The 17,203-nt window shown below is 44.6% G+C and overlaps 2 protein-coding genes across 2 annotated transcripts; one reads left to right on the top strand and one right to left on the bottom strand.

Moving 5' to 3' along the window:
• Nucleotides 1-1,980: 1,980 nt before the first annotated feature.
• On the bottom strand, nt 1,981-9,002 carry umodl1 (uromodulin-like 1). Its single transcript, XM_062486264.1, has 17 exons — nt 8,875-9,002; nt 8,375-8,617; nt 7,935-8,096; nt 7,728-7,834; nt 7,453-7,639; nt 6,933-7,073; nt 6,510-6,779; nt 6,009-6,266; nt 5,521-5,633; nt 5,159-5,378; nt 4,828-4,965; nt 4,101-4,663; nt 3,702-3,862; nt 3,241-3,474; nt 2,880-3,039; nt 2,673-2,757; nt 1,981-2,580 (listed from the first exon to the last, which is right to left on the bottom strand). Exons 1-17 carry the CDS (start codon nt 8,957-8,959, stop codon nt 2,393-2,395), a joined length of 3,315 nt encoding a protein of 1,104 aa, XP_062342248.1. The 5' UTR covers nt 8,960-9,002; the 3' UTR covers nt 1,981-2,392.
• A 1,755-nt stretch (nt 9,003-10,757) lies between these two features.
• On the top strand, nt 10,758-16,926 carry zbtb21 (zinc finger and BTB domain containing 21). Its single transcript, XM_062486164.1, has 2 exons — nt 10,758-10,910; nt 11,982-16,926. Exon 2 carries the CDS (start codon nt 11,983-11,985, stop codon nt 15,064-15,066), a length of 3,084 nt encoding a protein of 1,027 aa, XP_062342148.1. The 5' UTR covers nt 10,758-10,910; nt 11,982; the 3' UTR covers nt 15,067-16,926.
• The last annotated feature ends 277 nt before the right edge of the window (nt 16,927-17,203 follow it).

Raw genomic sequence — 17,203 nt, 5'->3', positions numbered from 1 at the left:
ACGATGCCCCAAGAGTTCAGTTGCACGCCATTGTTGGAGAACTCACATCTTCCACCAGTAACCACCACCGAACGACCTTTCGGAAAAGGGTTAGAGTTAGGGTTAGATACGTTCAGGTGCCTAACCCCATAAAACCCTGTGACGGAGGTTTGGTTGTACAGACTTTCAGAACTTCCCTGTAATTGTCTATTGAGGTGTTGTTTTCTTGAACAAGCACCAGGAGGGGAGGTGCTACAATCTGTCACTCTCCATCACTGAGTCAGCCATCGTGATGAAGAGCTCCTAAATTATTCAAAGAAAGAGCACTTTATTTAAAGAGCACAGCAGGCATCAAATATTGAGCTATACTTTAGTTGCCTTGTTTGTGAACTTACCAAAAAGGTACAGTATATGATTTGAGGTCGTTCACATTGATGTATTTCCTCCGCAAACAGTATGGGATCATCTTAAACCTGACCACCACAGCCCTTTCAAGTCAATACACACACTCATCATCTCTAGTTCTTCAGAAGCTGTATCGATGTTTGGGCCGAGACCTTGGTGGCTCCATAAACAGACACGGGTCTCAGAGGATGGACGAGGCAGATGGAGCTTTAATTAGTAATGACCTGGGTGAGATGGGGTTTGTCTGAAAGCCCGGGGAGATCACTGAACATAAAGACTCGTAGAAATGATAAACGCTGCTTACCGGGCCAGCGAGAGGCACACTGACCCAGAGAGATGGAGGGGGGGGGGGGGGGGGGAGAAAAGAACCAAATTGGTTCAGCTGCCTTCCAAAATGAGGTTTATTGAGTGCGTAGGAAGAAAGTCATTACTCTTCCACTGCCCCACCTAGTCCCAAGGTCATAACAAAAGGTTTGAAATCCCTCCCAGGACAATATTGGAGATATTTTGAGAATACGAATGTGAATTAGGTTATAGTAGATCTAGCATAGCTGCCGAACCCTATGAAGCTAAGAGACCTAGCCTGTTCCAATTGTCCCTAGCACATCATTCACTGCTGTGAAATTGTTCAAAAAGAAAAAACAACTTGAATATAACACAAAACACAGAGGTAGAAGTGGGTTTAATGTTGGATGGAAATCAGATCAACACATTTGCTTCGGTGGGGTCTGGGACTGATTGGTGAGTTGTTTGGAGTTGCTCAAAACAAACAGGATGGGGAGGGGGGGTCAGGGGCACCATTGTCTGGATGTCATCTGAACGTGATGTGTCCTGAACGAGGCCATGATGGAGATCCAGTAGTAACATGCTACATGTGACATGTTTTGGGTTTGACTGGGTATGTTACCATTACGTCTCAGATCTCTGTTGCTCTGTTCTCTCTCCTCCCTCTTCCCCCAGCCCTAAACAGACTGCGAAGAGCTGTTGCCATGGTGACCGGGCGCCAGTGCAGCTCCACTCCTTGCAGTGACAGGGTTAATCTCGGGGTGGGCTGTGTGTGTTGGGGGGGGGGGGGTACTGTTGCTGGTACCAACCCAGGTGTCAAGGGAACGCCTCTCACGTAGATCCTTCTCCTGTTTACTATGTAGGTCTGCCGCAGGGCTCACCTTTGTGGGAGAGATGGTTTTCAAGAGGATGAAAGGTCCTGGGGAACAGCTACATGGACATTTTTCCAACATATTTTACGTGATCTGTAGTATAAAGGTGGTTTGAAGAGGAAAAACTGGTTTAAATATGGACCTCTTCAACACAAAGCTTGTTGACCTTTTTTAGCTTTCTCTTTCAGTCTATATGCGCACTCTGTCTCTGACACATAAACATAGCTGTTCTCCTGTTATGTTCAATGGAGGGAAGCCATCTTGTCTTTGCGTTGTGGCTCATGGGGATACCACAGCACCATCTAGTGTTTCAAAGATGACAGTGCTTTAAAGAGAGACTGACGTCTTCAAACAAATCTACATTGCCTTAAGGTAAAGAACCATGACAAACGATGTAGCTGTGTAACTTGAATCTTTTTATTAGGGCATATTCAATAAGGAAAGAAAGTGGGGTTTTAGGTTTTGAGATTAAAACAAACAATGCGCATACTGTACCATTACATAAATAGCTTAAATCTCAAATGTACAAAAATATTTTTTTAAGCACATAAAAGGATTGCAGTAGTCTGATACATTGTATGTTACTCGTGACTTAATATTACTGCATTAAAAGGTAACATACAGTTCTGATGAGAGTTAGAGTAATACAACACTAGGTTAGCAGAGACATAGTTCAAAGACACAAACCCTTGTTCACAGCCGTCATAAAGTATGCAGACTTCAGAGAACAATCATCAATTCCTTGAGGTTTCTATTAGCTGACAGTGAGGCTTGACTGAAAATCAGGCATTACAGTTTGCAGGAAGGGACTCATGCGTTATGGTTCTATCTAATATTGCCTCAAAGCACAGCTAGGCATCAAACGCATTGTATGTAAAGATCTCGGGCTTGGGTTTGAGATTGAAGTTGTAGTGTCCGATCTTGTTCCTGTGGTAGTAGAGCACACAGATGAAGGCACCAAGGAAGAAGAGGGTCATTCCGATGCCCAGGAGAGAGAAGCCCACCAGCTGAAGAAGATCCGAGCTCTCGTCTTTGGGCTCTGTTAGAAGGTGCAACAATAAATTCATCCCAATCGGTCAAACTGATGAAATGACCCGATTCTGTAACTGTGTAAAACCACAGTCTACTTACTTTCTTCTGATCTTAGAAATGGACCACAGGATGCCTTTGCTGTCCCGATTGTGTTGGAAAAGCCCTTTGTTTGCTTAATGCAGTTCTAAGAAAGACAATATTCAACAAAAGAAATTCATGTTTTGGGGGATTTGTTAGTTTTTTTACATCCTTTGAAATTATTCGAATCCATCTCCTTGAGCAAATAATTTCACCGAAGACACTCACAGGTATGCAGGAGCCAGAGCCAGTCTCCATGCAGATCTGAATCTCGCAGTGCAGATAGACGACATCCAGGTTGACGAAGGAGAAGATGTTGACACTGACACGGGACCTGCTGGAGTTCCCGTTCTCTATGACTGCACTGTATGCACCTGAGACAGGGCAGCTGAGGAGAGAGAGACTAACGATCTCATCACTTATCAAATCATCCAGCCCACATGTGGGCAACAGAGCAATACCTCCATCATCAAAGCTCCAGAGACCACCTTCAATGTTCCAATATGACCTCTCTGAAGCCAGAACCTTCTAAGCAGAAGAACAGCATACCTTCACCAATAGCAGTGTTCTTGGGAGGTAAGGAGCAAACCTGTTTTCCAGGAAGGTATGTGAGGTCCCGTCCGGGTTACTGGTCTTGGTCACCCAGCACCTGTTGATGACTACCGTGAGGTTGCTCATGGTGGAGTTGAGGGTGACCTCCACCACAACCTCCTCGTTGGGGGACAGGCTGTAATTCTGGGGCTGGAGATACTTCCCGTTCAGGAGCTGCAAGGTCAGCTGGAACACCCCCGCCCCCGTGATAACATAATTCATCATGTCATACCTGTGGTCAAACACACACAGACAAACACAGGTCTGGATTGGCGGTGGTATATTCATGTCCTAGGGTTTTACATGATACAGGATTATGTTGTATCATCTGTACTGTAGGTTTACCACATTTCCAGTGGCTATTTCTGAAACATGTGAGACATGAAACAGGTGTGCAGTGGTTTGAGGGAGTGTCTCAGATGAGGCAGTGATGATGTGGGTAACCATGGTGAGGCTTACCCCGTGGAGCCGTAGCCCGTGGAGACATGGATGTTCTTGCTGTAAGTACAAAGGATGGGCACCTGCAGACGGACTGTGGGCACGCTCATGTTGCCATCAGGCAGGGCCTGGGGACTCATGGAGTTGAACAAAGTCACCTGGGCCGAGCAGTGAGAGCTGTTCTGAAATCCAAACAGAGACATAGCTCACACCTGCTCACCTCTTAACAGAACATGTGGACAGTTCAACCCATTTCTTCCCCTTTTGTGGCCATGGTGCCTGAACCAACAACAATTTAAAAAAAGGTTCTGATTTTTCTCGAATGAATCGCCGTGCTATTCGTCAGGTATTCATACCTGTTTCTTGTTCGATGGTAACCACACCACCGACAGTACAAGTTTGCATCTGCTAGGAACTTACAGATTCTATTTGGGTGCCACACTGGTCCCATGCCGCGGTCAGCTGGACCTGAGTGGGGTTGCCAACAGGGAAGCCACATCCCGGCTGGCCCAGGTAGAGGGCTTGGTCGCTGATGTGGCCATTCACCAACAGCTGCCTGGCCACTGTCACTGTGATGGCACTAGGCAAACATTGCACTGAGATGTAGTGTGTTTGGGACACCAGAGAAGTCGAGGCTGAGGGCTGTGCAGTCCTACTGGTGCTGACCAAAGAGGTAGCAGTGGTGGTGGCGGTTGTGGTAGTTGTAGTTTTCGTGGTGGCTGGGATCGTAACTGGAATAGTGGTTGCTGCGGTTGTGACTGGAGCAATGGTTGGGGTTTGGACTGTATGAGGGGAAGTGGTTGTGGCTGGCATAGTTGTTGCAGTTGCAACTGTCATGTCATGGGACACTGCAGTAGTTCCGGATGTGCTCGCGTTGAGGGTGAGTACTATGTTTGGGGTTGTGTGTGTAACAGGAGAGAATGTGGTTATAGGTGGATTTAGCGTTGTTGCGAGAGCTGTTGGTGTAGTGATGGTCAAGGATTCTATGGAAAAAGGAGATTTTATGAAGACAAACATACATTTATGTTCCCACAGTGACTTCAGAGGCTTAAATCTTTATATCTAAAAAAGATTGAGACAGTGAAATGGGCAAAGGAGAAGATCGTATCTGATCTAGAAGTCTCTCATCTCAGCTCTCGGCTGCTACCTTGACAGCTGCGTCCAGGCATGGAGGGATTGGTGTCTGTGTAGCCTGTCAGGCAGGCACAACTGTAGGAGCCCAAGATGTTGTTACAGTTCGCCATAGTGGAACAGTCCATGTCCCCTGCCGCGCACTCATCATAATCTGTCAGGGACAGAACCCATCAGGTCTTCGCCATCACCATCCTTGCACATTCATACTGTATCACTGTGCTCTCAGACTGTCAGACAGTCTCCCTCACTAAGGGGACACAAATCTATGTAGATAATGTAGAACAGCCATTTAAAAAACAGCAAGGCCCGGCTGTTGTCTAGCTGAACGTGTGTATTTGAGATACCGTATATGTGGGTGCTGTTTCCGTCCACAGTGTACATAGAGCTGTTCTGCAGGGAGGTGATGAACGCTTGGGACACGTTCGTGATGACCTGGGTGTCCATGGAGATGAAGACAAAGGTGAAATGGACCACCACGCTCCCACGAGACAGGCCTGTGATCAGGAGTTCCACCGTCCCTGACTCCACCATGTCCAAGATGTCCGGAGGGAGGGATTTCAGGATCTATGACAAAGAAATCCAAATCGTGAAAATGTTCAGAGAGGAAGAAACAAACAAGCCAACATAAAAGAAATACCCACAAAACCAAACTGAAGTGGTAACATGAAGCCAAACTCATTTTGTACTTGAACTTGTAATCTCTTACCTCGTCTTTAATACATTGAGTGTGGTTTTGGTAGGCCTGGCTGCTGTGGTTCAGCATGTCATCAGTGAACTCGATGTTGGTCAGGCGAGCTGTGGCTTCAAGCGTTTGTGCAGCTATGGATGAAATACATATTCAGTCAGTGGAGTTCCCTGACAGAAACCTTCTCATTTCCTGACAATGAGAGTGAACATTCAGCGATCTCAACAGTCAGCAATCTCAACATCCTGCTTACGGTTTAGCCCAAGTCATGTTGTTGCTACTGTAGGTCACATGATAACGGATAAGATCAAAAGTTTTCTCTGCGGGTCACTTTGCTCCATCTTGACATATCACATGATAAGTGTTGTTTTCGAACATTTGGAGTCAAAGAGGCGCCACGGGATTGAAAGCAAAAGCATGTGACACTCACAAATCTAAGTGTAACAATCATGAAATGACAACGATTTCACAGGTGTGAATTGGGTGCCTTGTGCACCTGATGGCTTTACCTGTTCTCACGTGGATCTGCAGGCTGTGACCCTGGCCTCCGCAGGCAGAGGGCGTAACCGTGACGTTGTAGAGCACCCTGGGCTGCAGCCCTGTCACCTGCCACATCGTCTGATTGGTCGTCGAGCTGTTCTTTACCTCTGACCCTTGAATAAGTTCAACCCGGAAGGTTTGCCCGCTCTGGGATTGGCTAGTCCAGGACACGCAGAAGGAGGAGCCAGTTACATTGAATGACTGCAGGTTGGTGAGAAGTGGTAAAGCTGGAGGAGGGGAGAGACAGGTGTCACAATCTGTTTGTTAGCTTGTATGGAGCAGCCTAGAACTTTCTTCTTGTGATATAAATATGATAAATATATGGGTCATTCTATTTAATGACTGAAGAACTCTGAATTAGGATCAATCTTGCTGACAGTTAGCTATGTGACATTTGGGGAAATTGTAAAAAGACAAATTGCATAAACCAGTGACTTGTGAAATAAAGGGTGTGTTATCCGTCCACATACAGCATGAGGGAAGGGTGCTGTCCACGCTGGTGCTGGCTACAGTGCTGTTCTGATGGTTCTCAGAGACAGGCAGGGCCCCGCTGGTCAGGAACCCAGTAGAATGCTGCCCTGATGTGGGGTGTGCCGTAACGTTGTCATGCATGCCGGAGCTCCAGCTGCTGCTCTCTTCTGGTGGGTTGTGAGCGGTGGTCCAAGGAGGGTGCGTGCTGCTGGTGAGGGACATCGCCGTCCCATTGTCCAAAGGGGGCATGTGAGTGACATTGGCCACGACTGGTGTCGAGGAGAGAGCAGACGAAAAAAAAAAAAACAGATGTGACATTTTTTTTCACATACTTTTACAGACTTGACTAAAGATTGCGTGTAAAGTTGTAAACATGTATACTCTCTGATGTCTAGTCAGGGGGCAGGATCCTTAGTCCTCACCATGGCAGTGCACCCCTGGGTTGTGAGGCTGGGTGTCAGTGAATCCCAGAAGGCAGGCACAGCTGTAGGATCCCACGGTGTTGTTGCAGCTAGCATGCGCTGAGCAACAGCTGAGATTGGCATGGATACACTCGTCCACATCTGTACAAAGACAAACCAATATATGAATGGATACAGCCTGTGTGTGTGTATGTGTGTGTGTGCGTGTGTCAGTATGTGCATGTGTGAGTGTGTGTATGTGTGTGCATGGCTGTATCCTTGTGTTTGCACTGACGTATTTCCTCGCCGGCATGTGTTATAAGTGTGTGCGAGTGACCTCGTTGTTCCATTTGTACAGGAAACACAGATGTCTGTCAGTAGGAAGCGGAGGCAGCAGGACACCATGGTTACACTTAGTCAGCTGTTCCTGAACACAGTGTCCTCGTCAACATTAGTCAAACGCAGTTACGGGAATTACTATAGACAATAATGCTCAGCTGGTGGAGCTAATTCCTCTGTCCGTGGTCCACAGTACCCCTACCTTCCACTGCCACTGAGGTGATTTCCTCAATGTTTTGGATGAGAAGATGAAGCTTTGCCGTGGTATTGGACAGGCACAGAGTGCCAGGAGAGCCAATCAGGAAGGAGGAGGTGGTCCTGTGTGGATCCAAAGGCCAAGACTTAATGTAGAAGATGGAGATATTAGGGAAGTTCAGTGTTCCTGTCACCTGGAGGACACAGAACAGTAGTGTCATAAACAGCCATCTGAACAAGGACCTTCTCATTGAGAACGTTGGAGATCTCAGGATGGCCCACCATGGAGTGAAGGAGGCGTGTGTGGTTAAGAATCCCTCTGTCCAGTGACAACATGTAGTAATCTGACTTCACTGTCACAGTCAGATTTAAGCGCCAACCTTGGCTACCTGAATGAAAAATAAGGAAAAACTATGACTTTTTCTGACTGTGTGTGTAAATATGATATCGATAATAAGCCACTTATAAAAAAGACAAGATGTAGTTGACCTGATGGCTGAGGGTTTGTGCATTGACCAGTGCTTTGTCCTTGGCAGCACTTCTGCCACCCTGGGCAATCTGTATCCTGTTCACAGCCATCTGGGCTTGTCGGTGCTGCTGGCTCAGGGCAAGACCCTGGCTTGGCTGTGAATTCTCCACTTCTGTTCAGGGCTAAGACAAGAAAATAATCTATTAATTAAGTGTAAAAGGTATTAACAAGCTAGAAGGGTTAAAATACTGATGCTTTTGTTTTCACAGCCCCACCTGGTGGATGTTGAAGAATACTGCATATGAAAATGTTACCATGACTACAGCTCGAAACATTAAACATGAGTTTCAACTAAATTTACTACAAAACCTTTACTTTAAACACAACATTCATTCATATAATTTCTGGGGAGAAAAAGCAAAATTACCTAAACAAGTAAATGAAGCACTTCAATACTCACGCAAAGCACAATAGCTGCCAACTTGTTCATAGCCGGCACAGCACATTCTAACTTCTTTGGTGACAGTCTTCTGTTCGATCCGGTAGGCAGTTTTGTAAAGAGTGACATCACACAACCTCCAAGGGAGCCAGCCGCCACAAGGCCGCTTCTCTGTGTAGAGGGTTGTGTAGGACACCACATGATTCTCCACGATGGTCTCATTCCCAGTGCATAGGTTATAGCTGGACATAGACAATCTGTATCCTGGAATGGAGGGATAGTGAGATATTACAGTATAGTAATCAACTGTCTACAAACAAATGGTGTATGCGTAGTGTTACTTGCAAAACAAGTCTGATTGATCTAGTAGTTATGTATTCATATTGAACCATGTATTTACAGTTCAGAATGCACCTGCTTTATAATTGCATTAGCCGTTAATAACATCCTCTCTATCAGTGAATCTATCAACAAAATACATTCAAAAGAATAATTGACTGTAAAATATGTTGCTCTCTTACCTTCAGACAGAGTGTTGTGTCCCCTGCAGGACCCCAGCAGGACCACGACCCAACAGGTAGACAAGATCCAAGTCATGCTGAGCATCTGAGATAGTCCGCAACGTGTTCAAGGACCATTCTTTACATGCATTTCACCTAGCTGAGTTGATAGTGATGGTTCACAGTTTTTTTCATCTTCCACACCAACACCCCCCCCCCCCCCCCCCCCACCGATCTCTTCTCCTCCACACCACCCCACACACTCGCTTCTCCTCCCAGATCCAACAGTCCCCGGTGTACCCTTTCTCTGTCAGCTACAGAGATACATGGATGGAGTGCAGTGTTTCTAAGATTACATTACAATTACTGCAATCCTCTCGAATAGTAGTAATCTATGGTTTTCAATAAAGAAATCATAAATTGATTTGAGAATTTATATTAATTGTTGGGTACTGATGTTTTGTGTGCTTCATGAATTATCAGAACCCATTTATAACCATTAATGATACGTAGTGGCTTTGATATAGAAATGATTTGACATTTACATTACATTTAGTCATTTAGCAGACACTCTTATCCAGAGCGACTTACAGTAAGTACAGGGACATTCCCCCGAGGCAAGTAGGGTGAAGTGCCTTGCCCAAGGACACAACGTCAGTTGGCATGACCGGGAATCGTACTGGCCTAAACCTTCGGATTACTAGCCCTATTCCCTCACTGCTCAGCCACCTGACATGCTTTTGTATCCCTGCAAGTTGATGGACTACGATGTGGCCTAGTGTCAAACAACATGTTTATGATGCCAGGGGCAGAGAGGAAGGCTTAAAGAGCAGCATTGACTGTCCCAGATGGCATGTTTTCCAGTTTGGTATCCATGGCAGTGGTGTGCTGTGATATTTACTCTTAAAGCCCTTGGCAACCAGCATCAGTGGAGAGAGGTGCAGGTGAAAGAAAATGTTTGTTTTTTTGTGAACTTTATATTCTTCAAAAACACTTTTCCAAGAAAATACAAGGACAAAGATATAGTTGACAGATTATGTTAAATTATAATATTAGAATTAGGCCTATCTCATTTCTTGTGGAACCGTAGGTCCTTTTGTCACAGCTCATTACAAGCTTGTGAAACATATAATTGCTTTGCGTCATATTGTTCTAATGTGGTGTGAAATGGAAGCTAATTAAACACGCCTCTGTAATTGGAGTAATGAATGTCTCAGTACTAACCAAAGCACTGGACAATGAAAATGGTGGATGGGGATTGAGAGGGTAAAGCAAATGTTTGTGTATGTGAGGGGGTGGGAGTTGATTAGTGAATAGTTTTAAGACTATTTAGATCATATTCATGCATACATCAAACAAACATGCGCTCGCATTTGTAACACTGTGCCACACCTTGGTTGGACCATTACACTGTTCCCAGGTTCCTGTGAACTTTCCATGAGGAGTCCAGATAAACACAGCAACCAATTCCCATCTGGGAGCAGTAATGAGATTGAGGTGCCTGAGCAACTGCTTTCTATCCATGTCTCTTTAATTAGTTTCATTGGGGCCAGTGGATGTGATTACATGAATCAACAACAATCAAGTACATCAGCTCAGGCATATTTATTTTACAGGTGAACAAAATATCTGTAAACCAAGTATAGAAATCAATTATACTTTGACAGTTGAATAATTGTATTACAGTATTGGCAACATAATACTCACTTTTAACATTGCTGCTGAAAGTCCGGATTATTTGGATCATCTACAGCCGTAATTATTAATGATCAGGCATACTACCAATGTAAAAATTCTCTGAATGAAATGGCGATTATACACAAAAATATGGTCTGTGCCTTTAAAAGAGTGTCTAATAATTTCTGCCTGTCACTTACGCCCACAGTACAAATACAGCCTATCACAGAGCAGTGCACGTGACGAGCGTTCTTTGCGATGACCTCATCTTTAGAGTGGGATGACGTCAAATTCAAGATGGATGGAATCACGACTGGCACATACACTCAACAGAATTCTTAAAGTAGTGTACTCCGTGGGAACAGAAATATTACACCAGGGTAAGTTTAGGTTGTCAATGGACAACTTTGATTGAGATGATCTTACCGTAATCTATTGTGCAGTTAGCGTTGCTTAGGAAAAGCCTTTTCTCCTGACGTAACTCGGAGGGGGATTCTTCTTTTCTAAACCTCTCAATGCTTGTGGCCGGGCTGAGTCTGCGCTGTAACCAATTCGAGGAGACAGGAGCGGGTGTGTGCTCACGTCCATTGAACACACTCTCAAATAAACAAGTGTTTTCAATTCTGATATTTGCGTAGTTGGTTCCATTGAAACTATGAAAGCAAAACAGCAGTGCATTCTATTACGTCTTGGAAACATTGTAATACAAATAATAATAGCCAGCATGCCATGTGCTCGTCAGTAGTAGACTATAAAGATTTAAATGCACGCTTTCTTATTTTTTCCCTGCTTGTTTATGAAGAAGGTAGCTAGTTACTTTCTAGGGGTGCTAAAGCTTATATTCAGCTGAAGTTGAGTTGTGTCATAAGAAATTCAGCCACGTCTCACAAATGAACGCTCCCCGGACTTCCCCATTGCATTTTAGTGTGGACTGCGTTCTAATGTAGACCTCGTTCTCATAACAGCAATAGCTGACAAGACATTAGTATAACATACGTCAAGATGACTGCGTCTAGAGTTTCCGTTCATTTTGGAACGTTGCGTCCCAGTCCTGCAGTTTGTGCAGTATGTCTTACGGTTAAAACATGATGTAATGTAATGAGCAAACGGCTGAACCCACGCATGCGTCATCTTATTTGCGCTCTTACCACAGATGAATCAAGTAACCAGTTGCTTATTCAACCGGTTCACAGGCGTTTTGCTTGAATGGGATTAACAATATTTAATGTATACATCATTTATATCGAGTAAATAGAACGACAAATATTGTTCAGTCTGTATTTGCTATAGAAAGCCTAGCTGTAGCTATACATACTTATAATTTGCATCTATAAAAAGGAACATTTGAGAAATTTCCTTCATTTTGATATGCTTAGTCATCATATTTCCTTTATCATTTGTGTTTAGCAACCACTTAACAGTAATATCGTATTCCTTTTTTCCCCCGCCAGTATGGAAAGCCTAGTGCATTACAGCCATCCCTCACATGCCCTGTCAGTGCTTGGGGTCCTCAATGAGCAGCGCCTCAGGGGACAGCTGTGTGACACAGTGCTGGTTGTGGGGGATCAACGATACCAGGCTCACAGGAGTGTACTTGCGGCCAGCAGTGAATATTTCCAATCCCTGTTCACACGGAGAGACTCGGAGCCACAGAAAGCGGTACAGCTGGACTTCTGTGAAGCGGACGCTTTTGAAATAGTACTAAATTATATATATTCATCCTCCCTTTTTGTGGACAAAGGAAGCTTGGCAGCCATCCAGGAGCTGGGCTACAGTTTAGGAATCCCCTTCCTGACGAATATTATGTCAACAGCTCCTCATGTGTCCTATTGTGTCTCCAGAAAAAGACTGGCTTTTTCCGAGGAGGATGAGAACGACAGTCAGCAGAAGAGTGTTATTGTGTGCCAGACCCAAGGTGATCCACCTGTTCCCAGCAGCGCCTCAACATTTCGAGGGAGACACCAACATACTCCCCCTGTATCATCTGAGACAGCGTCATCCCCCCACTCCTTCAGAGAGCAGGGTCAACACCCCTCAGGACCCCTCAATGAGTCAGCCAGGCATTCTGCTTCTGTCCCGAGAGAACCAGCTCACGTGATGAGTGACACCGACAGGAAGCCAATCGGTTCATACGCCTCCATCTTGAAGGGGCACACATCCTCGTCAGCGAGGCCGCAGCTCACTTCGTCAGTCTCCTTCAGTGAAGTTCAGATTCAGCACGTCAGGCTACAGGTGGACGGCAGCCTAGGCCCTAAAGAGGAGGAAACGGAGTCCCATTATAGCCCCAGGCCACCCTCTCAAAGCCAGACCAGTGAGCCTAGCCAGACCATAGACAGGAGTGGTCCCCTCATAAAAAGCTTGCTGCGCAGATCATTATCCATGGACAGTCCTGTCCCGGTTTTCTCCCCAACGTTGGAGCTCAAAGAACTGCAAAACAGAGAGCAGTCTGTTGTTAAGACGGTGGCAAAAAAAGAAAAGCAACCGCCATCGGAGCCCAAACCCAACCCAACAAGCCACCAAACCCAAACCAAAAGTATTTCTCCTCTAGTTCTCAGGTCCAGGTATCACAACAGGTATGAGGAGGATGACCCTCAGGGAGACGAGGTCCGGGTGAAAACAGAACCCAGCAGTCCACTCGCTGACCCCTCTGACATCATTCGAATCACAGTTGGGGATAGTTTGCCCGTCAATATCAAAGACTTTGAACTGAATTTTGACACGGACCCCAGACCCTCTTTTAACGTCACAGGAAAGAGAAAGGGTACGACAGACAACCGAAGGTATCCGTTTAAAAAGTCCAGAGAGATCAATGAACATCATCTTACACTCGATGACAACACGTCAGAGCCTGTCCAACATGACTCCAACTTGGAAGACAAAGATGAGGACAGTGAGCAGCATAAGCAGAGTAAAATATTTAAATGCTGGAGCTGCCTGAAAGTATTCCGATCCAGTGCTGGGCTTCATCGTCACGTCAACATGTATCACAACCCCGAAAAGCCATACGCGTGCGACATCTGCCATAAGCGCTTCCATACCAACTTCAAAGTGTGGACCCACTGCCAAACTCAACATGGAGTCGTTCAAAACCCCGCCTCATCCTCAAGCTCTTCTCTACTGGATGAGAAGTTTCAGAAGAAGCTGATAGACATTGTAAGGGAGAGAGAAATTAAGAAAGCCCTGCTCACGAAGCTCAGGAGAAACAAGCAGGGTCTTCCCCCTCAATTGTTTGCCAAAAAGAGGACTAGAGCACATTTGTGTCCTTACTGTGGGAAAACGTTCCTGTTCCAGTCTCATTTCAAGCAGCATTTAAAGACTCACCCCGCCGCAAGAGCTGACCAGGAGACGGAGAATGAGGAGGCTGCCTTCCAGAAACAGGACCAGACTGTTCATCAGAAGGAAAACACAAGTACAGAGGTTTACTCCTGCAGACTCTGCAATGAGAAGCTGTCCTCTATCCTTGAGCAGGGGGACCATGAGAGGGGGTGTAGGCATGCAACCGTGTGTCCCTACTGTGGTCTCCGATTCTCCAGTCCCGAGGTCAAGAAGGATCACGAAGCACACTGCAAGTACAAGAAACTGACCTGCTTGGAGTGCATGCGCACCTTCAAGTCCTCCTTCAGCATATGGCGCCACCAGGTAGAAGTTCACAACCACAATATGATGACTGTTAGGGAGCAGATGAGCCTCAGCTGCGACGAGAACAATGGAGAAGTGCCAGATCATCTCAGAGAGTTGCCCAATACTCAGGAGTCCATGGGCACGAGTGGCTCAAGAGAGGATATGGCCTACAGTGACTCCTCAGGAGCTCCCATGTTTGACTCGGAGGACTCTTCGTCGTACATGCCTGAGGACCTGAGTGTGGGCCAGCATCACGGTGAGCTGACCGTGAAGGAGGAGCCGATGGAGGAGGCCGTCAGCGAGAGGGAGAATGTGACGCCTGTCACTGTCAACCCCGAGGAGCCGGGAGTGTGGCCGTGCGAGAAATGTGGCAAGCTTTTCGGTTCTCACAAAGACCTGGAGCGACACCAGGAGCTGCTCTGCCACATCAAACCCTTCATCTGCCACATCTGCCACAAGGCCTTCCGGACCAACTTCCGTCTCTGGAGCCACTTCCAGTCCCACATGTCTGCCTCGGACGAACCTGGAGCAAGGGTAGCGGACCGACGGCCCTCGTCTCCTTCTCCATCTCCACCCCTGACCCCACAGGTGACTGCTCCCCCCGCCCTGCTGTCCTCTCCGCCTATAACAACCCAGGCTGTACCAGTGGCTGAGGAGGAGGAGCCTGGATGCTCATCCATGACCAAGACCAAGAGGCCTGACATGGACAGACAAGACAGTGGCCATAGTCCTCTATCCAGGACGGATAGCATCGAGAATCCAGTGGCTCCTCAAGAGTCCGACACGCTGTTCTACCATGCCCCCTCTCTCTCTGCTCTAACATTTAAGAGGCAGTTTATGTGTAAGCTCTGTCACCGTACTTTCAAGACTGCCTTTAGTCTCTGGAGCCATGAACAGAGCCATAGCCACCTGTGACCTTGTCATCCAAGCACCAGAGCCCCTCGTTGAACATGTGGCACATCCACATATTGGAATAAGTACAATAATTACTTACATCTCAGCCTACACAAGAATGAATGTAGCTATTTCTGTTTATAGTTTGCTGGCCTCCATGTTATTGTTCATGTACATTGGCATAGAGGTGGGAAGATGAATGTGTACAGTGAAAAGCTTTTTAAGACTTCCATCAGCTTCATGTGAACTGATGCTTTGCCTTTAAAATCTTAGGTTGGTTCTTTATTTATTGTAGGTATCACCAGAGTGAGCCAACATGCTCATAAAACATGATCATGCTAAAAGTGCTGTTTTAGACACTGCTGTATAATTTGAGAGAGATTGAAGTGCTTTTCATCTGATTTTTTTTTGTTCTGCTAGCTAGTGCATTAAGATGCAAGTAGTTAATATCAGTGGCCTCAGGCATCCTGTCATTGATAAAATTGATACATTAATATACATATTTTTTAAAACATTAAATGATTACATTCTTTCCTATTACAGTATTGAGTATGTCATTTTGAGTATTGCACATGTGGTCTAATTGCTGTTATATTCTGATATTATTTATAGTTTTAATTCTCCCCATTCCAATTCAGTGTTTTGTACTCATGGATGAATGCCACATACTACCTAAATTTAAAACTTTTCATTTTTAAATGCCTTTTTAACATAGAAATATGACCAAAGAAAAGGGAGAATAGATACAATATCTGGAAACACCCAACCCCTATTTTGACCCTTACCTATGGCCTATTTGTCCAACAACTCTTTTGAGTACAATCTCACCTGAGTTGGACATTTAATTGCACAGTTTAATTGATATTTTACTATGATTGTAACTGTAATACACATTGGTAGATCATTGTTTACTGCAAATGAATGTCATGCTTCTAATAGCCTCTTCCTTAAATATTGTAAAATATGTGTCTACCTTATGATACATAGGCTAGTTGAAGTCATGGCACATGGTATTATATCTGATGTAGGAGTTAACATCAGTACAGTATATTGATATGATTAATGAATAACGGCACTAGTTTGACAAATGGTTTTTGCAAATAAATTTGATAATTACTTGTGTTACCTTTTCATTAAAGTGTAGATATCAGAATATGCAATCTCATAACATTTTCAAAATGCTCGGTTACATAACACAACACAAACGCACAAAAGCACAATATGGATGAACGTTTTTTCTAATCAGGCAAATGATCTTAAATACACATGATCACAAAATCTGAGATTAGCAATTCTGTAAACCACCCCCTTGTATAAGTGACTTAATGAGTCAACGACGGTGTGTTGGATGTATTGTAGTAATTTTACATTCTTACATAACTGGCATACTTCTGCTGTGGTTGTGGTGGTTTTAGATGTAATCTGAAACAAGAGTCATTATATGGTTCTAGTTTTCTTTTCAGCAGTTTATTGTATTAGAAGTGTAACTTTTGGGAACGTTTGTAAATCTGTGGGGGCCCTCTGTTACCACATGAATATTCTACAGTAAATAAAGGAAATTAAGATTTAGCTTGGGGAAAGTATAACTTCTGGTCAATTCTGTATATATTAGTGATGTAATTTTCTGTGAAAAACTTAAAGATCAAGAGTAAGATATAATTTCTGTATTGCAGTGTTTGTATTCAATTTTGTACCTATAGTTTGTTGCTTTATAAAAATGTGTGCTTTTACTGAATTTATGCATATTTCTATTGGTATGATTTACATATTGCAGTTTTGTGTTTGTTTTTTTTCTACAGTTTTGTGCTTCAATTCAAAGTAATAAAGTGACATTATGCCTATCCCGACAAGACCTATGATACCATTTATTTACATGCATGTTTTTTCCATTTCTTAAATTACGAGTCATGCTTTTCAAATGCTTCATTTTTGTATGTGTGTCAGTCAGAGCTGTGACTAGAGGGTGTAGAAGTCAGTAAATAGTCTGTTTAACAGATTACTGAAACCTATAAAAGCAGTGATTCCTATGTCCATTCTCTAAAATATTCAGTTGGTCATGGGATCATTTTAAATGCTACATGGAAGGCACTGACTCATTTCTTGGCTGGACATCAGGAAGCAAACTAAGGAACTGTCTGTTGCTTTGGAGGATATGAAA

Source organism: Osmerus eperlanus, chromosome 19, assembly GCF_963692335.1.
Source record: "Osmerus eperlanus chromosome 19, fOsmEpe2.1, whole genome shotgun sequence".
NCBI lineage: Eukaryota > Metazoa > Chordata > Actinopteri > Osmeriformes > Osmeridae > Osmerus > Osmerus eperlanus.
This window is presented reverse-complemented; position numbering and strand designations above follow the sequence as displayed.